Source organism: Pan troglodytes, chromosome 1, assembly GCF_028858775.2.
Source record: "Pan troglodytes isolate AG18354 chromosome 1, NHGRI_mPanTro3-v2.0_pri, whole genome shotgun sequence".
NCBI classification, from domain to species: Eukaryota; Metazoa; Chordata; class Mammalia; order Primates; family Hominidae; genus Pan; species Pan troglodytes.
Window position 1 is genome coordinate 6,876,594 of NC_072398.2, and position 26,530 is coordinate 6,903,123.

A 26,530-nucleotide genomic window follows, 5' to 3' on the forward strand; every position below is an offset into this window, starting at 1 on the left:
TTGTATGCCCAAGAGAAGCCATAGGGACAGTACGAAGAAGGCGATGTTATGGAGCCATCTGTAATTGTACAATTATACTGTATTCCTCCACTCATATGTTTGGTTTATCTGGGCTTCCTGTGTCTCCTCTTGTCTTTCTCCATATACCTTTTATATCATATCAAAGCAAAATTAAAACTAGCTAGTTCTTTATTTGGTGGCAGCTGTTGTGTTTTGGCATTGTTTTGTTGGAGGGGTGTTTTTGTTTGTTTATTGGATTTTTTTTTAAATATATCCATCGGTTGTAGGGGAGGCAGAAACTACTGAGTATCTGGGATTATTTATCCATGCTATGTCTAGCTTCTATTAACATAGATAATTGGGCTTTAAATGTGGATAGAATTAAGATATCCAACTTCAACCTCTGTCTATTGCCTTCGAAGGCCTTGAGATACATCAAATAATCCCCTTTCCATCTTGTAACTCTCTCTCCCCTTGGCTTCCTGAACGCTGCTTCTCCTGGACCCCTCTCATCTTCCTGCTTCTCTAAAGGTCTCTCTTCTGAACCCTGTCATCTGTTTCACTCAACCACCAGTAGGCATTTCCCTCACTCTAGGCTTTGGACTGGTTTTCTCATGGTCTTTTCTTCTTTGATACTCTCCCAATCCCCAATTTACATTCTTTCCCCTGTTCTTTGTCAGGTTTTGTTTTGTTTGTTTGTTTGTTTGTTTGTTTGTTTGTTTTTGAGACAGAGTCTCGCTCTGTCACCCAGGCTGGAGTGCAGTGGTACAATCTCGGTTTACTGCAAGCTCCACCTCCCGGGTTCATGCCATTCTCCTGCCTCAGCCTCCCGAGTAGCTGGGACTACAGGCACCCACCACCACGCCTGGCTAATTTTTTGTATTTTTAGTAGAGACAGGGTTTCACCGTGTTAGCCAAGATGGTCTCGATTTCCTGACCTCATGATCCGCCCGCCTCGGCCTCCCAAAGTGCTGGGATTACAGGTGTGAGCCACCGCACCTGGCCCGTTGTCAGTTTTAATGGATCCCAGCTCCCCACCTCCCAGTTGAGATTTTAACGACACCCAACATGCATTCTTTGGACACTCACTGTGCACAATTATACTATAGTATATAGTTACGTTAGGCACTGGGCATACAATTCCGGACCAACAAAACATCCTGCCCTCACACATCCTATAATCCATCAAGGAAGGCCTTAATCAAGTAATTTCAGGAGTGAGGTGTAAGATGAAAGAGGAGGAGCAGGTCACTGCAGAAGTTGATATTAAGGGGATCTAGCCTAGTTTGGGGGTATAAGGAAGCCAATCAGGAGAAGTGAAGTTTTGATTGGAACTTTAAAGGTTAACTGGGAGATGGCTCAATAACCAGTGTAGGAATTGGGATTAGGACAATGCATGTGAAATGCAAAAGTCAGAAAGAATAGTGGGGAAGGAAGTAAAGATGACAAATATGGCTGTGGTATGGAATTCACAAAGGGCATTTGAATCCAGTGAAGCTGCAGAGAGGCAGGCCAGGCTGGTAAACACTTGTCAATCATGTGGGGGCGGGTCAAGGGCATCATCCTAAAGACAGTGGGGAGGTCCATAGGAAGTTTCATTAGGCAGCAGGCAGAGTGTCCAGATTCACATTTTTAAAAGATTAATCCAACTCTAGTAGGGAAAATGATTTGGAGAAGGGCAGGAACCCATGTGAGGAGACCATTGGAGGGGGTTATACAGCCCAGTTAAGAGACAGTATGTTGGTTTTGCAAGAAAATCTGTGTCCTCATTGTTTCTGCTTTACCTGCCCCTCATACTTTTAAGATTTGACCTTGAAAATGTCCACTGCATGCTTCTTTTCATTCTCACTGACCAAATTCAAGCTTCTTTTTTTCCCCTGGTCTATTGCAGTGCTTTATTCTCTACTGACTTATCTTCTATTTCCCGTTTCTCCATGCCAGTGGCGCACAGGTGTGCTGTCAGACTTGGCCCCTAAAACACACTTGGTTGCTCCCAAATACAACAAAATTAAGTCCAAACTCTTCTCCCTTGATCACAACCTCTGCAGCGTGGTCCCTACAAATGCTGCCAGCTTTCTCCACCATCACAAGCTCCTACCGTAACTTTCCTACTTCACGCTCCCCTTGGCTCACTAACTCACAAATATACAGACATGCTATGTTTTACAAACTCCTCCCTCCCTCCTAGAATATCTTTCTCTTCCAACTCACTCATAAAAAATTTTCATCTTTGAAGACTAATTTCAAGCCCAGCTTCCTCCTAGATGTCCCCAATCAGAATTTTTCCTTCCTGCGCATGTTCCAGTGATTCTTTAAGTGATGTGTTTTCCCTCTGATTAAGCTTCTTACCCTTGCTTCACCATTTATTAGAGTCTACCTCCTATTTGAGTCAGTACATATGAGATAGGCTTTTCCACTAAATTCTGTTTCTGAGGGCTAGGGAGATTTGTGGTAGTCATTTCTGTGTTGCACATAGTGATTTGCCTGCCCTGTGCTTATAAAGGCTCAACAAATTTTACATAAATTTTTGGGTGATGATAGGCTTATTGGACTCCAAAACTGCAAATTTATCTGAGCCACATACCCAGAGCCCATTCTGGTTATAATATTTTAGGTTGATCAAATACAGAACATTTTACTAGCAGTATTGTTTTTGTTTCAAAAGCTGGCTAAATGCAACATGTCTCAGTAAGAGTAACAATTAAGTATTTTATTGAGAAGTGCTGAATTCTTTGTTGAAAGCTGAAATTTATTCTGTAAGTATTTTGTGAGCCCTAATTATATCTCTGGCTCTGTGCATACAACTATGCAAATCAGTGTTCTGGAAGCACCTAACAGGTATTTTCATAAGGACTTGAGGTTTTCCATCAAGAATTGCAGGAGGCTGGGTGCAGTGGCTCATGCCTATAATCCTAGCACTTTGGGAGGCCAAGGCAGGGGGGGATCATGAGAGGTCAGGAGTTTGAGACCAGCCTGTCCAACATGGTGAAACCCCATCTCTATGAAAAACACAAAAAAAAAGTTAGCCAGGCATGGTGGCAGGTGCCTGTAATCTCAGCTACTCCGGAGGCTGAGGCAGGAGAACTGCTTGAACCTGGGAGGCGGAGGATGCAGTGAGCCAAGATCTCACCACTGCACTCCAGCCTGGGCAACAGAGCGAGACTCCATCTCAAAAAAAGAATTGCAGGAGAATATACATTAATAAATAAAGCTTAATAAAGCTGGAAAAAATAGCTCATTCCTTTGTTCAGAAGTTATCTGTCACCTAACTCAGAAGTGAAAAAAAGGCAGCCAAGGAAAGGTATGACAATACAACAGATATATTGTCAATATAATAAAAAGTATAAAAAGAGAAAACAAACTTATTAGAATATTGCCAATTGCAGTTTATTTAGGGCTTGATTATTACTATAATTTTATCGTTTTCTTAGCTCTAATATTAGTAAAGCCCTGCAACAAGCAGGTTTTATAATTTTCTTCTCAGTGTCACTTTACGCCACAGGCTAGGAAGCATCAGTAGATGCTCAGCAATAATTACTGCATTTATTGAGTTCCAATGTATGCCCCACATTGTTTTAGAAACTGGAGATAGGCAAAACTCAATTTATAGTCTCAAATAGCTTGCAAAGTAGTATCTTATATAGGAATTGAATTGCTTCCAGGGAAAAATAAAGGAATATATTACTAGAAGAAGGTACTTGTGTAGGAAGCTCACAATTTTTTTTCCAGGCTAGATTGAAACTGGACATTAGAGACATACTCTGTTATTTTCTGAAATGTGAGTGCTAACTATGGAAAAATAGAGCATAAACTGTCAGAACACAGTAGGTTAGTAGAGGTTAAATGTAAGAAGACTTTTGTGGAAAAAATATGTAAATTATGAGGAGAGAATGCATTCAGAATGAGTAAAGAATATTTTTTAGATGTCTGCTGTATGCATATATAAAGATCTGTGGCTTCAAATTTGACTAGATTTTGTTTGTTTGTTTTTCAAAATCTTTTCTAAGAATTGCCCTGGTGGAAAATATTCCTGAAGGCCTTAACTATTCAGAAAATGCACCATTTCACTTATCACTTTTCCAAGGCTGGATGAATTTACTCAACATGGCCAAAAAGTCTGTTGACATAGTGTCTTCCCATTGGGATCTCAACCACACTCATCCATCAGCATGTCAGGTAAGCTACATCCTCTGTGTGTGTGATGATTTTACTTATGTGCATTTTCCACTCCTTAGTATTCTGCTCCTCCACTCCTCAAACTCAAGCTCATTTATTTTAGTCTACGCGCACCCAGAGTACATGTACATTATTACATTTATGTAGATGTGTCGTTGTTAATCATATGTCACTCAGCTCCTACTAGAATGCCAGGTTTGCAAGGACAAAATTATGTTTCATCTTTGCCTACAGTCGGCTCTTTATACAGAATTGCTGTGTTGTACAACTTCAGGGCGTGCTATTTACATGATAATCTCTGTCAATGGCATGGTCCGGAATTCTGCTTCGCCCAGCTAGCATGTTTACAGTTCTAATTCTGTAACTGCTCGCTGAGGCATTTATTTGGTTAATTTGTGTTATAATTCACCTTTCAAGTTATAATTCACCCACAGCCACATTTTTTTAATAGAGTGAAATTTCCCAGGATAGTTGTTTTTCTCGACTGTCGTATTTGGATGAATGGGAAAAAGAAATACGCTTATCTCTTTTCAAAAATAAGGCTCGGAGAACTACCTTTAGAAAACTGACTTAATGATCTAAACAATTTCTGAATAAAATGCTCTGGGTGTAAGAAAATGGTGCTGGTGATTTTAGTGTTTTTCTTTATATTGGTACAACCATGATAGTTTACATTAAGCTACCCTATCTAAATGTATAGCCATTGGCCTACACTTAAATATCATATGTAAGTCAAGGGCAAAATAAGTTTTGTCTCCTTTTATGCAAAATGTAGTGGTATTAAGCTTATAATCATGATCTCATTGGTACTTTGAAAGCTATTGAATCTATTCAATTATACTATTTTAAAGTCAAAAGTTACTGGAAAATAAAAACAAAAAACACGAAGGCCATAACTAAAGAAGAATGGAATGAGTTTACTAACTGTGTTCTACACTTTTCCATCTCTACTAAAGTTTAAGTAAGTGTTTCAGGATTTATTATTCCATAATGTCTCCTAAAATATAGTGGTTTAAAGAAATAGTATCTATTTGTTCATGATTCTGGGCAGGGTTGGGCAGAGAGGACTTATCTCTGATCCATATGGTATTGGCTGGGGTGGGTTGCCTGGGGATGGAGAATCCTGGATGGCTTTCCTCACATATCTGGTATCTCAGCTGGGGTGACTGGAACGTCTGGGATGGCTGAGTCTCTCTGCATGTTCTGTCATGATTCAGTAAATCATCTTGAGCTCTTTACAACGTGGTTGGATCCTCAGAAGGCAAAGAGCTCTGGAATCCTAGCATGTTGCTCCCAATCTATTCCATTGGTAGAAGCACGTCTCAAGTCCAGGAAGGGAGGAGCAACATCCAAGTACAGGAATGAGGATTATTGGTGGCCATCTTTGGAAATAACATACCACAGCCCATTCTCTGGCCGTAGCAATTCATATCTCTCTTTTACATGCAAAACACATTCACCTTATTCCTCAAAGTGGGAATTCTACTACATCAAGGGCTCTGGAGGGAAGCCAGAGATCACCTCCAATACCCCTTTTGCTCTTACGTGGGCTCTTTGGCTAGATCTAGAAATGAAATTGACACCAGGCAGATTAGCAGGAGAAAAGTCTACAGATTTTATTCGTTTTACTCATACATGTGGATCTTCACAAGAGAGTGAAGTCCAAAGAAGTGGCCAAAGTAAGATGTTTTTATACTTTTTAGACAAAGAATGATAAATTTGAGGAGAAATGACAGGACAAAGGGGATCTGTGTGGGGGCAGTCAATTTCTAGGGGAGTCACTAGGAGATATAGAAGGGGTATAAAACCAGTGGGAGATAGTGTTACTTCATTAAGTGTATTTATTCAGGTCCATGGCAGCCCCCAATTTCCCGTCTCTGGTGATAAGGGCTATTTTCTCACCCTGGCATAGGGAGGGTGTGCTTCTCAGAAGAATCTTTCTGGTTTGCTGCTCACAGGAAGAGACAGGTCAGCGATCCCTTACTGAACTACAATTTTCCCAGTGTTTTCCACTTGAAATAATCACCAATATACCAACCTGACATCTTTTGAGATGGCACATCCTTCACTCCTTCAGCTCAAAATCCAGAGTCTCTTTATTTGCATCAGGTCTGGATCTGAGTGAGGATTCTCATGGGGGCTTCTCTTGATTTGGAAACATGCAAGCCAAAAATTTGTCTTTTCTTTAGGCTAGAACCATTCAAATTCTTCCCTTCTACTTATATTTTTATTTTATTTTATTTTATTTTTGGAGACAGAGACTCGCTGTGTTGCCCAGGTTGGAGTGTAGTGGTGCGACCTCGGCTCTCTGCAACCTCCACCTCCTGGGTTCAAGCAATTCTCCTGTCTCAGCCTCCCGAGTAGCTGGGATTACGGGTTCGCACCACCATGCTCAGCTAAGTTTTCATATTTTTAGTAGAGAGGAGGTTTCACCATGCTGGCCAGGCTGGTCTCGAATTCCTGACCTCAAGTGATCCACCCACCTTGGCCTCCCAAAGTGTTGGGATTATAGGTGTGAGCCACTGTGCCCGGCCCCCTTCTACTTATTTTGAAATGGAGAATAGATTATTGTAAACTGTAGTTTACTTCTATAGTTACTATAGAAGTACTTCAAAAACTTGTAATCTGCCTGAAGAATTTCAGCCAGCTTCACAAGTTCATTAGTTGTATTTTCCATGTTCTATTTTATAGCAGGTGGTACTATTGCAGGCACTCTGCCATTGCATAATACAGATGGCCCTTTCTCAAGGCTTCAAAGGAAATTTCCTACTCTTCTTCCAGCCTTGAACGATACGAGTAGAGGCTAGCGTCCACCATGACCCAATCCCACATGGCTTTATTTATTTACTTATTAATTTTTTTGAGACAGAGTTTGCTCTGTTGCCGAGGCTAAAGTGCGGTGGTGCGATCTTGGCTCACTGCAACCTCTACTTCCCGGGTTCAAGCGATTCTCCTGCCACAGCCTCCTGAGTAGCTGGGATTGCAGGCACCTGCTACCACACCAAGCTAATTTTTGTATTTTTAGTAGGGATGGGGTTTCACCATGTTGGCCAGGCTGGTCTTGAACTGACCTCAAGTCATCCACCCACCATGGTCTCCCATATGACTTTAGGTAGATGTTATTGATGTAGAAAGGTAGATGCTAGATGTTATTGATGTAGAAAGATGATAACACTTAGAAGCTTAGTTCAAGTCACTCTCTAACAACTGGCCTGCTGCCAACAAATGGAAATTTTTTCAACTTACTGCCTATGACCTAACTATCGTTGAACTCACAGGCAAGCTTTTAGGAAGAGACCTAGTTTAGAATAATGTCTTCTGGTAGAGTCATACTGCTCCTGCCAAAGAGATACCTCTTAGCTGCCTCTCATCTCCCTAATAGCAACAGACTTCTGTACAATGTAAAACCAGTTGGTTTTCTGTAGTTTTGAGCCTAATTTTACTTTGCCTCTTTACAAGGGGGAGATCTGCCTTTGCAAACATGAAGGATAGAGGGGCTTTATCTGCTTTGGGAATTAAATGGATTAAAGATGCTGTGAGGCTGATCTTGCAGTTCTCCCCATACCTGTCTGTCCCTGGCCATGTCCTGTGGGGAAGCAATGATGTTCCGAGGGTTCTCACTTCAACAAGGTAGTGGAATTTCTCCTCTTCTTCTAGTTTGTTGGTGGCCAAGTGACTGTTTCTGCAGAATCCCAAGCCTTTGGTCTCCACTGGCCAAAAGCCAGGCATGGACCATGGTCTTAAAGAGCAAGCATGCAGAATTTAGGGTGTTTTGTTGCCTGAGTGGCTCCCTCTCACCTTGCCCCGATTCCCCTCTCTCAGCCCCTAGAGCGGTATGCACAACAGGTTAGCTTTAAAAGGTCCGGGGGAACTTATCTGAAGACCGCATTTCTGGGGCACTTAAAGATTAATTTTAGAGAGTTGGGCGTGGTGGCCTGTGATACCAGCACTTTGGGAGGCTAAGGCGGGCAGATCACCTGAGATCAGGAGTTTGAAACCAGCCTGGCAAACATGGTGAAACCCCGTCTGTACTAAAAATACAAAAATTAGCTGGGCATGGTGGCGCATGCCTGTAATCCCAGCTACCCAGGAGGCTGAAACAGGAGAATTGCTGGAACCTGGGAGGCGGAGGCTGCAGTGAGCTGAGATTGAGCCACTGCACTCCAGCCTGGGGAACAGAGTGAGAAATCTGTGTATCTATAAAAAAAAAAAAAAAAAGGAAAAAGAAAAAGATTATTTTTAGAGTCTATTCCCCTCCTTTCCCCCTCTCACTGGGCAGGTAGGGGAATAATTGTGAAGTGATGAAGAATGGAGAAAGGAAACAGGTACTTGCTGCCAACTCCTTCTTTTTGGGTGCAGTTCAAGGACCCCTATATCCTGTTCTTTGCAGATAAAAATCACCAAGTTTTACCCTAAAACTTCACTGCCTATAAAAAGGCACTAACTGAAAGCTACTTTGATTTAAATTTTTACCTGATTTTATCTTTCAAATGGAAAAGGAAATTCAAGACTACCCAACCTTTCAAACTTTGGGCAGGCAGTCTTTGGACTTGTGTGTGCCCTTTTATCTTTACCAAGACCCTATAAATATTGGCAGATAGTCTCTCATTGGTTTATTGCATGCAAAAATATGCTAGGAAAAAATAGTTCACACCCTGATTACTCAAGTGAGCCAAATTTAAATTTTCTTTAAAATATTCTGGTGCCAAACACTATCCTTCACAAATACGTGTGATAAAAAAATGTGTCAGGTTCACAGCTTCTTTTTCATTAATTTTTTTAAAGATAATATTTTTTTAGTTGGGGGACAATAGTCAAATGTGACATTTAATTTTAAACCAACAGAGCCAGAAAAGTCCTAAATGGAACCATAGATGGCACATACATAAAGAGGGACTATAACCAAAAAGCAGCCCAGATGTTTTTTATAATGTAGCAGTAAGAAAATATACCAAGAAACCACGTAGCCAATGGTAGGCAGAACAGCTCAGCAGCAGACGCACACATTTTATTGGTCTGGTCTCTGGAAGAGTAGCAATTTTGTTAGAGTGAGTGTGATGGTTGCTACTAACAGGAATGATGAATATATGCTTTTTTATTTTGCACACATTTTATTGATCTGGTCTCTGGAAGAGTAGCAATTTTTTAAGAGTGAGTGTGATGGTTGTTACTAACAGGAATGATGAATATGTGCTTTTTTATTTTTCATTTGCATGGAAACAGACATGTTGATTTAAAATGTGTTTTTAATCTGTACCTCCAAAAGGTTGCTGTTTGGGTTTCCACCCTGAAAAACCCACTTTGTTTTTCTTGTCTCTTTCCTGGTGTTAATCTGTTTGTGTTTGTTTCCTTCTGTGCTAAAGGAAACTGGACGGTGCCCTTACTCCGTATCACAGCCTGCTAAGGGCTGCTGAGGTCTAGAGTTTCATGATAACTGTATGTTAGAATTTTATGAAAATACATGGTCAGGCAAAAGGTTTTTGTTTCTGTCTGGATGAAGAGTTGCCACCCTAAAATGTTGAAATTCCTGGGACATCTTGATTGCTAATTTATGAGACAAAATGATGGGAATTTATGAAATCAAGCAAATCAAGCCTGTTCAGAAACAGTCAGGAAATATAACTGACAGAGGCTCATTAGTAGAGCTACCTAATTCACTGGGTTAAAAAAAAAAATCTCACACTCTATGAATTCACTGTGAGGAACCTATAAAATAATTAATGAGCTGCAACAATGGAATCTTAAGGAGATGTATTTATGTGAAATCAATTAGATACTGGTCTACCAGTGAGCTGTGATTGCCAACGGATGATACATCAGAATTGTTTGATTTTGAGAAATTATGATTTTTTAAAATCAAACAGTATTTATGAAATAGCAAGCATAAGAGCTGGGTGATCCAGGAGGTTGTTTTTGGGAAGTACGAGACTGGATCCTACCTCTACACAGTGGTTAGCAGATCTTAGCAAGACTGTAGAAATGAGCCGGGAGTGGAGCTGAGGTTTTTTTGTTTTGTTTTGTTTTTTGACCTACTTATTAGCTGTGCAACCTCGGGCAAGAGGATGAACTCTCTATGCCTCAATTTCCTCAAGTCAGGAGTGGAGCTGAGGCTTTTGTTTTGTTTTGTTTTTTGACCTACTTATTAGCTGTACAACCTCGGGCAAGAGGACGAACTCTGTATGCCTCAGTTTCCTCAACAGCAAAATCAGGGCGATAACAGAACCTGCCTCATAGGTTGTTGTGCAGATTAAATTAGTTAATACCTGTGAAGAGGATAGAACAGTGTTTGACCATTTTAGTGCCTATATAAGGGTTTGTTATGATCATGAATATTATTATTCACATTCACTTATTTGTGTACACACTGTACCTCTGGTTCAAGTTTATTCTGTTAGCAAGTTCTTATTATGGCTCTCACACTGTGCTAGAAATTGGGAGGGTTACTGTGTACAATTAGAAGGGGATTAGAGTTCCTGCAAACGTGAGACTCTGGGTAGATAAGAAGTATTAGGCAAATTATCATTGTATGTGGAATTCTTACTTTCATTTGATTTATTAATTATAAATCTTCAAGTGTGTGTGCGCGCGCACACCCACAGTCTTACTCTCATCTACTCAAGCAGTTATTGGTTGACACACCCGTTGAGAAGCAGCTGCTCTATCTTTGGAGAAGCAGGGGGCACTTCAGCTTTGGAAAAGATCCGGAAGGACTGTTCACCCCCTCACCATCCAAAGCAGCCCCATTCTCAAGAATTCTACAAGCTTAAGAATACCTTTTTTTACCTCTCCATTTGTCCTGAAATTTATGACCAAACACTATCTAGCAAAGTTATCTGGTAAGATTGTAAAATATTTGATCTTAGAACACTATCATTTAATGGAAAATACAACCACAGTCTATATTTGCACACATGTGTGTGTGTATCTCCCTCTGGACAAATAACATCTTGAATTTTGAAAACACAGTAAATTATGTGGTCTTCTTGAACCTACAGTCCCTCCTAATTTTTGTTGATTGACGTTTTGTTCTATATTGAAGACCCATATGACCTGGCAACATTCATGTGACCCTGCCATTGTGATTCAGGCAGCTGTATCCATGTGTGACTCAGGTCTCCAGGCGCTACCTGGTAGCCCACTCATTCCTTTTCTGCAATATTCTTCCTAACTGATCCGATCAATGCAGTTTGACCAACAGACAAGGGCTTTTGTTTCATCAAATTTATAAAACGTTTCCTTGCCATGTTTGTCTCATAGCCATCCTTATGATTCATTTGTAAGTGATATTATTAACATTTTCTATTATAACCACTGCACGTTTTGGCCCATAATGCCTCTTATCTGTCCTAAGGAAGCCCGCAGCCTGGTGGAGTCCTCTATGGCCCCATGCCTTCAGAACCTCTTGTTCCCAGGCTCCGTCATCTTTTCCATTCTCCATCTTCCCTGGCTCTCTAAGCCTACTTGTCCTTTCTTGCCCATCCCTACAGTCCTAGGCAAGTCTCCATTCCCTCTTCAAGTCGTCTGAAGGAGACTCGTTATTCATTTATCATGCAAACAGTCAGCATCTACTTTGTAACACAGGGCTATGCCTGAAACCCAGAAGAATCCTGTTTTTGACAATGTCACTCCCATGTAAAAGTCTGATAAAACTATCTAATACTCATGTGGCCCGAACATGGAATATTTAATTAAAATTTCTTAACAATTTTTTTAACCCAAGAAAATAACATCATAGCATTTCCTAGTTTTCCTTTTGCCTGGAAAAAGATTGGCACAGTTGGTGGAGACTGGATCCTGTAAATAATTGAAATTCTTTGAGCCTATTTTAAGTGGCAGGTTGGGTAAAGCAGTCAGGGAAAGCAGGATATTCTGATGCAACATAAAAACACACATTTCATTTTGTTTTGATGTAGATCCTGAGGGCTTATACACATTTCTACTATATTATGCAAACTTCCTACCGTCTAGTTTGTCTATTTTTAATGAGGACATAGGGAAAAATAAAACATGTATAAATTAATGAAAGCATAATTAGGATACATACAAATTCTCTGTTGTTATTTGGCTCAGGTGAGAATTGTGTATTTTGTTTATATTTAGTTCTCAGCACTTGGTTTTATAGAAAAGGCAGATTCGCAGTGTTATTCCAGATCCATGTACTACAGGGGAAAGATCATAGGCTTTGCCATTTATACATTTGATTGACTAATAGTTTAGTAGTTGTGGTCACATTGAACAAATGTCACAACTCATCTGATCTTCAGTGTTCCCATGTATTAATTAAAATTAATTCTGATTTATAAATTTATACCCCTCTATAAAATGGGTATTTTAATAATAATGCCTATCTCATTTGATTGCTTGGTGAATTCAACTAGATAATATTTGTAAAACAATAAAGAATGGAGCTTATAAAAGATAGCTGTGGTTTTCATTTTTGTTGTTTCGATGCAGGACATTTACTTTCAAATTTAGTGGACACGACTCTCTCTGTAATCTTACAACAAGAATAATATTCAGCTGTCTGTCAAGATTTCAACTTATATGAAAAGAAGTTAAGATAGAAAATTCTACACAGAATACAATTCAAATTGCTCTCTAGGGTTTAGGTGAAGAAAGGAGATGGCAGGCGTGGTGGCCAACGCCTGTAATCCCAGCACTTTGGGAGGCTGAGGCGGGTGGATCACGAGGTCAGTAGGTCAAGACCATCCTGGCCAACATGGTTAAACCCCATTTCTACTAAAATACAAAAAATTAGCCGGGTGCGGTGGCAGGCGCCTGTAGTCCCAGGTACTTGGGAGGCTGAGGCAGGGGAATTGCTTGAACCCGGGAGGCAGAGGTTGCAGTGAGCCGAGATTGTGCCACTGCTCTACAGCCTGGTGACACAGCAAGACTCGGTCTCGAAAAAAAAAAAAATGAGAGACAGAAAAATACACATATTTTTGAGGTAGACTCCCACTTTTCTCTCCCAATATGGTGGCTTTCAACTGTGGCTGCCAGTCAGAGTCACCTGGGGAGATTTTAAAATATGCTTATGCCCAAGCCCATCCTAGACTAGTTAGGTCACAATATTTGGAGAGGGGCTCAGGCTTCAATACTTCTAAAAATGATGAGGGGATTTTACTGGGCACCCAGGATTGAGAATCACTGTTTTAAACCATCCCGGTCTAATAAACATTGTTCAACTTTCATAGGTTCCAAGATCGGGCCAGGTTGGTCCCTACCCCGGTTTGTCAACCTAACTTTGTGTGTTTCAAATTAATCCTGTGATTGCAATTGTTCCCTCAGTAGTGATGTAAATGAGTAGCAGCTTGTACCTGGATATTCCACACAGCCCTGGACTCTAGGACCCACGTCGTATTTATCCTGCTGGTGTTATTGTCCAGCGTACCACCAGTAACAAAATGGAGCTCAGTGATTGCTTTCTGGTTTGAAACAGTAGATTACCTTCAGCCTTTTCATCTCCAGGCTGCATATGATATCAGTAGAACTCCTGGTACAGTGTCAGCATAAAGACAGCATAACCTCACGGAAAGAGTGCCCCTTTATTTCAAAGTAGCATCTATTCCCTGCTCCACAGAATCAACACTCAGCAAATGCTTATTTGTTAATTAGCATCCTCCCATTTTAAATGTGGCAACAAAATGATGTTAAATGTGCCTTTATTGAACAAACATTTATCAAGGTGCTGTGCTATTTGCTGGGGATAGAAAATCAAATAAGCAAGGGTCCCTACCTCCATAGAGCTCAAAGTGTAGTGAGGGAGACAGACAAACATAAAACCATTTATAACGATACAGCGTAGTAGAACAACAAGGAGGGATGCTCTCAGCAAATTGGCTCATGCAGGATTACCTCTGCTTTTGAACTGTGCAGCAGAGCTCACACGGTGGATTTTGGTCCTATTTTTTCTTGGTATGTTCCTGCTGCTGCTGCTTCATGCTGCCATTTCCCCATCTGTTGAGTAATCCTGATTATGTTCTTGCCTGCTTTCCAACATATTTCTATGGGAAATCATTATTCTAATATAAACTCATAAGCATTATCATTAGCAAGAGTTTAACCTCTATGATTCCTTTTAAATCCAATCATACGGCCATGAATAAATCATGAACCTAAGATATGCCTTCTAATTGTTCGTATTAATTACTTTCTTTAAGATTGTCTTATCTGAGTTTGCTTGCTTGTATGCTTGTTTATTTTTTCTCTGTATCTTCATTTGTGTTTTTCCTATTTTTCTATGACCTTTTTTTTTGGTACTTTCACTCAAATAGAATAGGTCAGATTTTTTCCTTTGTCATTAGTAAGAACCTCTCACGATCAAAAATTTGGAAACTATGGAGAAATGAGAGAGAAACCAAATCCTCCAAATGGCCACCAACAAAAAAAGTTTTTGACAGTTTTGATATTTCATGCATAATTTGTATACATAGGCTCATATTATATAAAAAGAATTATATCTTTTGTTTGTTGTTTGTTTGTTTTTGAGACAGGGTCTCACTCTATCACCCAGGCTGGAGTGCAGTGGCATGATCTCAGCTCACTGCAACCTCCATCTCCCGGGTGCAAGCAATTCTCCTGCTTCAGCCTGCCAAGTAGCTGAGATTACAGGTGTGCACCACCACGCCTGGCTAATTTTTGTATTTTCAGTAGAGATGAGGTTTCACCGTGTTGGCCAGGCTGGTCTCAAACTCCCGGCCTTAAGTGATCCTTCCGCGTTGGCCTCCCAAAGTGCTGGGATTACAGGTGTGAGCCACTGTGCCCAGCCTAAAGAATTATATCTTAATTTTGAACTTAACATTACAACGTAAGCATCTTTCCATTTTATTAGAAACACTGGTAAACATATTTTAATTGGCTGCATAACATACAATGTATTAGACTTACCAGGTTAAGTTAATATAACTATTTTCCTCTATTGGACATTTAAGCATTTATCTTTTCCCCCTTTTTCTGAATGAGCTGCTGCAGTAAATATCTGTGCGTTTTTTTTTCTTACTGTCCATTTGCTCAAGATCAATTCTCAAAATGTAAGGATAGGGTATCTGAGCTGCCTTGTTAAGACCATGGAATATTTAGGGAGCATGTGGCAAGTTCTCATGGCTTTTCCCTGAGGATGCTGGAATCTCACTGCAGTGAGGTTTTGAAGGAATTCTCTGTCCGTTCTGCGTGGGGTCCTCTTCCCACCGGGAATAAGTGATTGTGGAAGCATTAGGGATATTTGGCACATTCTGGTGTTCCTTTCTTGCCTTGGTCTCCCCTCTTTCCCCTGGAGCAAAGGAATGATGCCAGGCTGTGGATGCTGTGCTCTTCCAGACACTGCTGAAAGGCAGTACCAAGATAATGTTGTCTGTCCCCTCTGCAGCCAGAGTGGACGCTTGAGCAACCCCACAGGTAATTTTCAGCTACTGTAGGATTCCAGCCGCCGAGAGCCTGGTTACCAACCTCCTGCTTCTGATATTAATCTCTTGCTATTTCCTGGCCCGTGATTGGCATGATGAGCATATTCATCTCTCTTCATCTGTCCCTGACAGGGATGGCTATGTTTATGCCTACAGGGTGCATCATTGAGATAACCATCATTAAGCAAGGCCTTGATGATGAACTGTTCAGACTCATTAAATCCTCTAATGAGATGGAGCCTGTTATGATGAATGGACAGGCAGCCTGCATGCCTCCACGCCAGATACTCTCCACTGGTTTCAAGCAGATATTCCTTGTGGCTCATTGCCAAAAAATGAGTACTGTCAATCAAGGTGCTGGGACTGTGGCACTGAACTCCTAAAGCTCTGATTGATCCATTGGAACATCTGTGAAGAGATGAAGCGGCCGCTATCTTCTGGGTTTGGGATAAGGAATTCCATATTTCTCCTGGCACATCCTTAGAGCTATTTGCATATTCTGGCCACCACTCCAATTCCCCTCTCTCTCTTAAGCTCCAAGCCTAATCAGCAGGTTCATCACTGTGTTATCTCATAAACAGTACCTGGATTCTTTCCAATTTATAAATATTCATATATATTCATATATATATAATTTGTGTATATATACAAATGTATATATACAAATGTATACAATATGTATATATAATTTATATATAATTTTAAATATTAATACATATTTAAATATTCATATATATATGAATATATGAACAAGGTCTTGCTTTGTTGCCCAGGCTGGGCAGCAGTGGCACAATCATAAGCTCACATTCAGCTTTATCCTCCTGGGTTCAAGCAATCCTGCCTCAGCCTCTCAAGTAGCTAGAACTATAGGTCTGTGCCACCATGCCCAGCTGATGTTTTTAAATATTTTTAGAAATGTGTCTGGTTATATTGCTCAGGCTGGTCTCCAGCTCCTAGCCTCAAGTGATCCTCCTGCCTGGCCTGACCAAGTGGTTGTGATTACAGGCATGAGCCAGCACACCCAGCTCTTTCCAGTTTTTTTTCATTGCAATTGATACTTCCCTATTTCACCAACCTCATTGCTCGTTCAGTCTCCAGTTCTCCCCTGTAACTATCATTCTCCAATTTGCAGTCCGAGTTCTTTTCTTAGAACAAAAACGTGATTGTGTCCTTCACTGGGTTAAATGCTTCAGAGGGTCCACATTGTTTTCCAGATGAGATCCAAACTCTTCAATGCATCTTACAAGGCCGTTCATCATGTGACCCCATTTATCTCTCCGGTCTCCTGCCTGCTTTCTGGATTCTGCCATAGGCTCCACCTGGAACATTCTTTCTTCCCTACCTTTCTTTGGGGAACTTTCCCTGAGGCCTTATGCTGGATTATTGATGCCATGCTATGCTTTTCCCTTGCTCTGTCTTCCTCCATCCTGGAATTTGGAATATTGGGCTGTATTTGCTTATCTGTCATCTACATATTCTCCTTGAATATCACTAGTACTTTCAGGTCGCTGACACATAGGAAGCAACCAGTAAATAAATGCTTTGAATGAATTGGCCTAAAAGTCACTTCTCTTTATCCAAGGGCATTTGAGAATAAAGGCTGACACTGACAAATATACAAGGGAATAACATTCATACTTATATCTGTGGCAAACTTTGTATATCCTACAAACTAAAAATTCAGTAAGATATAAGTAAGTAAATAAATATAAGTAATGTAAGTAAATAAATATCAATCTTATAGCAAATTTAACTAATTGATTAAACTAATGAATTAAGCCCAAAGGGGATTCATATCTATATGAATATGAATATATATTCATATATCATATGATCTTTCCTCTTAGGTCATAAATTTAAAAAAAAATCAATGCTAGTATATTGCTTCAAAAGAACACTTTGACTTAAATCCTAAATCTTATTTTCTTAAGACTATAGCATCAAATGTTTAATATGTTCAATCAGTTATATTTCCTTTTTAATTTTCATTTAAACTTTATATGCACGTATACACACACATATATATGTATGTGTAAGTAGGATAATGGTATATCCAAGATAAACTCTTCTGCAATTGGGCGCTTATGTTTCTCTGGGATAGATTTCTAGGTGTAGGATTCCTGGGTGGAAGAAAGCCGATATGTCAGAGTATCATTTCCCCAAATCTCCAAATCTCTGACGAGAGGAAGTGTTGACACTCTTAAATGTTTTTCAGTCTCTTTGAGTACAAAGAAAGGTCTCTTTATTGTGCTGCTTTGAGCTTCCTTGATTACATAAAGCATCTCCCTATGTCTGTTGGCCATAGAGGCTTGCTTTTCTTTGCTTTTTTTTTTTGGAGACTGAGTCTTGCTCTGTCCCCCAGGCTGGAGTGCAGTGGCGCGATCTCAGCTCACTGCAACCTCCGCTTCCTGGGTTCACGCCATTCTCCTACCTCAGCCTCCTGAGTAGCTGGGACTACAGGCACCCGCCACCACACCTGGCTAATTTTTTATATTTTTAGTAGAGACGGGGTTTCACCGTGTTAGCCAGGATGGTCTCGATCTCCTGACCTTGTGATCTACCCGCCTTGGCCTCCCAAAATGCTGGGATTACAGGCGTGAGCCACCACGCCTGGCCAAGGCTTGCTTTTCTTAGTCATTGACTGTTCTCATACTTTGCCTGCATTTTACTGGGCTTTAGGACTTTTATTATTTTTGTTTGATAGAAACAGACCCTCACTATGTTGTCCAGGCTGGTCTCAAACTCTTGGCCTCAAGTGATCCTCCCCCTCCACATGGCCTTCCAAAGCACTGGGATTATAGGCGTAAGCACTGCACCTAGCCAATTTTTAACACATTTTGTAGAGTACAGCTATTATCCCTTCATCTCTCATTTGTGTAGCAAATATTTATTCCAGATTTTCTTATTAACTTTGTAGTATCTTTTGCAGTATAATTTATTTAAATATGTTATAATTCTATATGTCTGTATTCTCTTTTATTACTTTTATATAGCTGGCTTGTATATTCATTTCCTGTGGCTACTGTAACAAATTGCCATAGACTTTTTGGTTTAAGAAACAGAAATTTATTTTCTTACAGACCTGGAGGTAGGAAGCCTGAAATCAGTTTCCCCGGATCAAAACCAAGGTGTCGGAGGGTGATGCTCCCTCCAGTGCCTCCAGAGCCTGCCAGCATTCCTCGGCTCTCCCAGCTCCTGGTGGCTTCTGGCATTCCTTGGCTTGCTGCTGCACCTTCCAGCCTTCAAGGCCAGCATCTTCCAATCTCTTCCTACTCCATCTTCACAGTGTCTTCTCCTCTAGTTGTGTCAAATCCCCTTTTGCCCATCTCTTATAAGTACACTTGTGATTGTATTTAGGATTATCCTCAGATAATCCAGGATAATCCCCCATCATAAGATCCTTAATTTAATAATGTCTGCAAAGACCCTATTTCCAAATAAGGTAACATTGACAGGCTCCAGAGATTCAGATGCACTATCTTTGGGGAGCCATTTTTTAGCCTGCTAACAGCCTGATTAAGGTTCCCCCATTCCAAGACAGTGCACATCATTGCCTGGATTTTTTTGAAAGTATTAGTGTGTACTAATTCTGACTGGAAACACATTTTTATTTGTAATATAATATAGAGGTCCCTTCATATGTGCCAGATTAAACCTTTTTAACTGTTTCGAACTGAATTAAAATAGCGTCTTCTTATTGATAAAAATATTGTGCCTCTATTTACAATAGCAAAGGCTTGGAACCAACCTAAATGCCCATCAATGATAGACTGGATAAAGAAAATATGGCACATATACACCATGGAATACTATGCAGCCATAAAAAAGAATGAGTTCATGTCCTTTGCAGGGACATGGATGAAGCTAGAAGCCATCATTCTCAGCAAACTAACACAGGAACAGAAAACAAAACACCACATGTTCTCATTCATAAGTGGGATTCAAACAATGAGAACACATGGACACAGGGAGGGGAACATCACATGCCAGGGCCTGTTGGGGGATGGGGGGCAAGGGGAGGGAGAGCATTAGGACAAATACCTAATGCACGCGGGCCTTAAAACCCAGATGATGGGTTGATAGGTGCAGCAAACCACCATGGCACATGTATACCTATGTAACAAACCTGCACGTTCTGCACATGTATCCCAGAACTTAAAAATTAACAAAGAAAACAAAACAAACAAAAAATCTTGTGCATACCATTTCTGGATTATCTATTAAGTTCCCTTCTATATTTATACATTCTTATGCCTCTACCATGTTAATATGATGAATATGATTTTATAGTATTTTTAAAATAATACTGAAGGTATTTATGGTTATAAATTTCTCTTCCACACCAGATATTGCCTCCTTTCATGGTTTTGCTATGAGGTACCCACCTATTCATAGCTTTCTAGGGAAGGCATACATTTACTTTTCTTCTTTGGTATAACGACAATCTAAGAGTGAGTTTTAAATTTCCAAATAGGTAAGATTTGTATTATACTCACAAAACATGTAAATGATTTGTTGCTAACTTCCTTAGATTGTGAGCTGAGAATGAAGCCTATAGAGTGTCTCATTATAACTTTTGTTCAGGCTTCTTAATGGCAGTTACAAGACAGATTTTTGTAAATGTTCCACAAACGAAAATTGTTTTGAGGGGATTTGATATATAGAGTGAGAAGTATATAAAAGTATACATATAATCAAGTTCATTGATAATATATAATTTTTATATAGTCTCATTTGTTTTCTATTAGATCTGCCCAATTTTGAGAAATATATTTTGAAGTATTACATTGTGATAGTGTATTAATTGCAGTTCTATTAATTTTTGCTTTATATATTTAGTTGCCATGCTCTTTGGTACATCTCAGTTTACAGCTCTCAAAGCACCATAAATTGTGTCATTTCATAAAAATGACCCACTTTTTCCCATCTAATACCTTAAAGCCCACCTCTATTTTTCATATAACTTTTACTGAGATTGTTTATCCTGTTGATTGTAGATCAGCATTTCTCCACCTGTTTTTTATTATTATCTTCCTGAGGAGCCTTCTAATATATTTTTTTCTTAATACTGCCTCCCATGATATTATAATATCACAGATATACTGCATATGTGTTCTATGTATATCTGTGTGTTAGTCATCGAAAGAGTAACACTATTTCAGTTCCTTTGGGGCAATATCGCTCCCATTGAGAATGCGTGTAATTGATTCTCAGTAGACCTTCCCCTGTAATGTGTGACTTCCATTTCAAAAACCCACATTGAGTGCATGAAACACATGTACACATCATATTGTTCCTCACTTATTTCTTCTCCCCTCATCTTCTTTGATGGTGTTCAGTGTCATTTACTGTTTGGTTACAGTTTTCCTTTAAATATGAATATGTTCCCCATATGGGTTAAGTAGGCAAGATAGTCTCTAAGTCTGTTTATATCTGCAAATATTTCTTTCACCCTGGCAGGTAACATTCTTGAGTGTGTAAAGGATTCTTGGGCCTCAGTCTTTGTCTTCCATGGGCTATACAACCATGTACTTGCAGCTGGTTAGATCTCTGCCAGTCTGTCTGATTCATTTTCCTTGATGGGTAACTATTATTTTGGCGAGAGGTTGTTCTTTCTCCTCAATGTTAAGTAATTTTACAGAATATAGCTCTAAGTTTTTTTCAAATTTGCCTTCACCTTCAGGTACCTTTTCACCTTGTAGGTTTAGTTCTTCCCTCAACTTGGATCATTTTTTTTTTTTTTTTGGTATTATTTGCAAACCCAATCTTTTTTGTATGCCTATGAGCCACATGCTGTATCTCCTCTATTTATATATCAGCCTTTTCCCTGATTCCCCTTATGTTTCTCTCTCTCTCTCTCTCTCTCTCTCTGTGTGTGTGTGTGTGTGTGTGTGTGTACATGCACATGTGTACTTTGAGATATTTCTTGCATTTGATCTTCAGGCCACTAATCCAGTCTTCAACAATGGCCATATGGTTCTTTAATTACTCTTCTAAGTTAGTTCTAAAATCATCGAGTATTAGTACCAGACACACTTGGCCATCCTTCAGTGCACATATTGTGTTTTAGTTCTAACTTCCATCTTCTCCAGGAGCCTGTATCACCAGGTCCCCATTGTGTTAAGCATCTTCCTTCTTGTAATTGGTTCTCTTTAAATGTGTTGATATTTAACTTTATCAGATTATTAGTGGCTTCCATCCTTCAGGTGAAGGAAGGTAAAGACTGGGGATATAGCATTGAATGGTTTACTAGTTCCCCACTGGGGCAACCAAAGGAGGTCTCTCCCCTCGTATACCCAGCCTTGGGTTTAGGGAGGTGGCCTTGGCTCCTGCACCGCCTTTTGAAGAGCAGGCAACTCTGGAACACTCATATAGGGCTAAGAATTGTTCTGCAGGCCTCTGGACTCCCCAGAACCTGAGTCTGCTGGTAATTGAGTGTCCCTCAGCCCCAGCACTGCTTGGCTTGGGAGAGTCTATTAGACCGTAGCTGGGAATGGAAAGAGTGGGAGAGACTGGGGAGTAACTTTCTTTAAGAATACCCCTTCCTTTTCCGACTTTAACATAACAAAATGATCATTCGGGGAGAACTGTGTTGCATCAGGAAGAGAGATGTATGTTCTAGGCCTGACTGCCACTAGCAAGCCATGTGGTCATCAGCATGTCACTCAGTTTCTTGTACCTCTGTGTCCTCGTTTGTAAGATGAAGAGATTGGCTGATTATTGATCTAAGTGGTCTTCCAGCTACGGCCTTCTCAGTTTGTAGGAAATCTCAGTATCCTGAAGGTTCTCATTATGATGTGGGGTAAAATTCAGTGGTTTTTCCATCTGTGTTCTGTGGAGCCCTGCGGATTCTGTACGGGAGGAAAGGAAGGGATTGGAGAGGTTTCGCTTACCTTTTTATTTGCACTAAGAGTTCAACTGCTAAAACAAGCTCGAAAGCCAGCACTAGAGTCTACATAAGCCTCAGAATTAAGTTTCTCTAACAGGACTTTGGGTTTCTATTTGGTGTTTTTGCTTATTTCCTTCACATTGTGTTTGGGCATTTCATCCTGTCTCCCAGTTGTTTTGGGTCAACAGAAGCAAGCAGTATTTATGACCCACCAGTCTTTTGGGATTGAAAGGTACCAGAAGATGCCACCTCAAAATAGACCCCTTTGGCATATGGATTATTTTGACCTATGGGGAATTGAGAACCAGCAGTGCAGGAAGAGTTTTTTTTTTTTTTTTTTTTAACCTTTCTCTAACTGCATAAAAATGATGGCTCCGTACCAGGAAGAGAGCGACTCCTGGAGACAGCTGTCATCACCTGAAAGGCTCTTACCTGTATAACAGGACAAACCTTACTTACCATACTTCTCCTCACCTTCTTATAACTTGCCTTCCCCACCTGGAAGCCCCAAACTCATTTTCCTTTGCTTAGCCAAAGATAGTATATAAACCTTAATCATCTGGCCACCTCCTTGAGTCTTGTTTCTTTGCTGGATTCCCTTGTATGCATGTAATTAAAACTTTGTGTGTACATAATTAAAATGTTGTTGGTTCTCTCTTGATAGTTTTTCATCAGTTTGATTCCTGGGCCCAGCCATTGAACCTAGGAGGGCAGAGAAACAGGTTTATTTCCTCCCCTACAGGATTGAAGGGTCTCCTACATTAAGCATCCTCTTCAAAGTCACAAAGGGGCTGAGCTGGATCTCTATTTTGGGGGTACAGCTTCCTGCATACGACTCTACTGTACATCATGAGGTTTATACAGACTTCATTTACAAATTGGTCTAAAGTAGGTCAGCGTTCCTGAGACACGGATAGTCTTTGAGATAATTTATCTAAGTCTGAAATGTTGGCTAATGTTCTTTACTAGAAAGGGCAAGATTTTATATTGGTGATGTTTAAAAGCCAAGGGGCTTTTGTTATTTCTTATTAAAAAAATGATGAGTGAGGTTGGGCACAGTGGCTCATGCCTATAATCCCAGAACTTTGGGAGGCCGAGGGAGGTGGATCACCTCAAGTTAGGAGTTCAAGACCAGCCTGGCCAACATGGTGAAACCCTATCTCTACTAAAAATACAAAAATTAGTCGATCATGGTGGCAAGTGCCTGTAGTGCCAGCTACATGGGAAGCTGAGGCAGGAGAATCACTTGAACCCAGGAGGCAGAGGTTGCAGTGAGCCGAGATCACATCACTGCACCCCAGTCTGGGTGACAGATCGAGACTCCATCTCAAAAATTAAAATTAAAAAAAATGAGTGAATGTAACTCAGAAAGCATTAGGAGGCCTTGCTGCAGATATCTGCAGAGTAGGGTTTAATACCTTTGGAAATGATTACATTTTGAATGTCTTAACAAAAATTATCATATGGGGAGATAACACACTGAAGATGATTTAATAGAAATTCTACCTCAAGCCTAAGTATGGAAACTCTGCCCAAGCCCAAGATCGTTACAGTGAGCACTATAATTAAAAATTGTGGGATTCCTTGGTGTAAGTAATCAGCACATACTAAAAGTAAAAATAAGCTTTATTTAATGACAGTCTGCCAGTATCTGTAGATTTTGGAATTTCTATTTTCATTCATGTGTGAGAGTTCTGGTTGTCTTTAAGTCCCACAAAAATAACACAGTGGAAATCAATTTAAGTCACAGAGCCAGAAATACAGATAAGTTAGATGGTCTCTTGAATGTTTCATCGGTGCCAAATATATTCTGTTAACTAAAAAAATTAATGAATTTGCCAAAAAATACTGGCCCACTGACCATGGGGCCTTACGGAACACACAAAGTGTTTGTTTGTGTGAAAGGGAAAAATACAAACAACTTACGTGAACATGTGATGACCACGAGTTTAGGTTCGGGAAATCTGGGCCATGCACACATCACCAAACCTTCAATGGAGCAAGAGTAGAATGGACTCCTTGGAGGAGTGCCAAAGCTGAAAAGGAGGTATTATTGGTGTCAATTCTGCCTGTGGAAGAACCACAAAGCCCCTTGACGTGGATTCTCCCTCACATCCTGTACCTGAGCCTCTCACCATCCAAGCTCCTACCTCTACACAGTACATTTAAAATTTACATAGGCACTAAAATCTGCAAATCAGCACATTTTTTTCTTTCCTGTCCTTCTCTGTCTCTCTGGTTGCCTCTGTCTCTTTCTCTCACCCTCCCTCTCCCCTCCTGCCTCTTTTTTTTTTTTTTTAATTTTTGGAGATGGGGTCTAGCTGTGTTGCCCAGGCTGGTGTGCAGTGGCACAATCATGGCTCACTGCCTCCTCAAACTCCCAGGCTCAAGCACAACCTCATCCTCCTGAGTAGCAGGGACTACAGGCGTGCACCATCATGCCTGGCTTTTTTTTTTTTTTTTAACTTTTTGTAGAGACAGGGTCTCCTGATATTGCCCAGGCTGGTCTCGAACTCCTGGGGTCAAGTGATTCTTCCACCTTGGCCTCCCAAAGCACTGGGATTACAAGGATAAGCTCGGCCTCTGCCTCTTTTTTAAATAAAGAGTTAATAACTGTCTGATGCACTCAACATACCATACCAGAATACCTGGTTTGTGGTGAGGCTTCCTCCAGCCTTTTGGAGTACAGAGAAATTTAATCGCTTTCAATGAGCTCCACTTTGAGCAACTTTTATTTCTACGCTTGTTTAAACTAAAAGGAAGCCTCCATGCATGGCACAGGTGCAATGGTGCAACTTCCACTCTGTTGTCCAACACCCAGGGATTATGGAGCAATGGCTATGCCAGCCAGCTCCAGGCTAGAGCACAGCTGGATGTGCCAGATACGCCTGCTGCTGTCAGCTGTGACCTCAGCACTGGCAGCTTCTTTCTCCTAACACCCTAAAGCTTCAGGGTCTTGATCTTCAGTTTCTCCCTTTCCCTTTCCTTTTCCTTTTCCCTTTCCATTTCCTTTCCTTTCTCTCTTTTCTCTCTCTCTCTCTTTTTTTTTTGTTATTTATTTATTTTTTTTTTTTGATGGAGTCTCACTCTGTCGCCCAGGCTGGAGTTCAGTGGCGTGATCTCAGCTCACTGTAACCTCCACCTGCCAGGTTCCAGTGATTCTCCTGCCTCAGCCTCCAGGGTAGCTGGGATTACAGGCACCCACCACCATGCCCAGCTAATTTTTGTATTTTTAGTAGAGACTGGGTTTCCCCATGTTGACCAGGCTGGTTTCAAACTCCTGACCTCAGGTGTTGTGCCCGCCTCAGTCTCCCAAAGTGCTGGGATTACAGGTGTGAGGCTACGCACCCGGCCAGCTTCTCTCTTTTCTAAGGCTGAATTGCAGGAATCACCACTCTGCCTCTACATTTCTACCATTCTCTCTTCCCAAGTCACCAAACCCATTCCATATCATTATCCACAGTCCATTCTTACCAGAGCAAGATAAGACCTTGCCACTGCGGAGCCATTAAGACCAAAGCCTTATTCTCTGTTTAGCTACTGAAGGCATTTGAGGTTGTGACCCAACAGCAAAAAATCTAAAAAATCAATACAAGAAGACCATTTTCCTTTTATGATAAGGAGACAGACGGGAGTCTATTAAAACATACAAAGGATGATAAATAGGATAATGGTGCAATCCAATGACCTGAGATAATGCAATGACTGTGGACCTACTGTTATTCAGTCTGCCAGAGATTAAAACTTACTCTAAAAATTATATGCTTTTGAAACTCCCATAAATAAAACTTTTATTTATTTGTTTGTTGAGATGGATTCTTGTTCTGTCGCCCAGGCTGGAGTGCTCTGGTGCAACCTTGGTTCACTGTAAACTCTGCCTCCCAGGTTCAAGCAATTCTCCTGCCTCAGCCTCCTGAGTAGCTGGGAATAAGTGCACACCACCATGCCCAGCTAATTTTTCTATTTTTAGTAGAGGCAGGGTTTCACCAGGTTGGCCAGGCTGGACTGGTCTCAGACTCTTGGCCTCAAGTGATCCACCTGCCTCAGCCTCCCAAAGTTCTGG

General features: G+C 40.6%; 1 protein-coding gene across 5 annotated transcripts in view; it reads left to right on the forward strand.

Annotated features, from left to right (window-relative positions):
- Window positions 1-26,530, forward strand: part of PLD5 (phospholipase D family member 5) — a 447,689-nt gene that overhangs the window by 237,933 nt on the left and 183,226 nt on the right. For all 5 annotated transcript variants that reach the window (XM_054660981.2, XM_063790086.1, XM_514306.9 and 2 more), the window contains one exon: window positions 4,008-4,176. In XM_054660981.2, coding sequence (XP_054516956.1) covers window positions 4,008-4,176 — 169 coding nt within the window. The remainder of the gene's footprint in view (window positions 1-4,007; window positions 4,177-26,530) is intronic.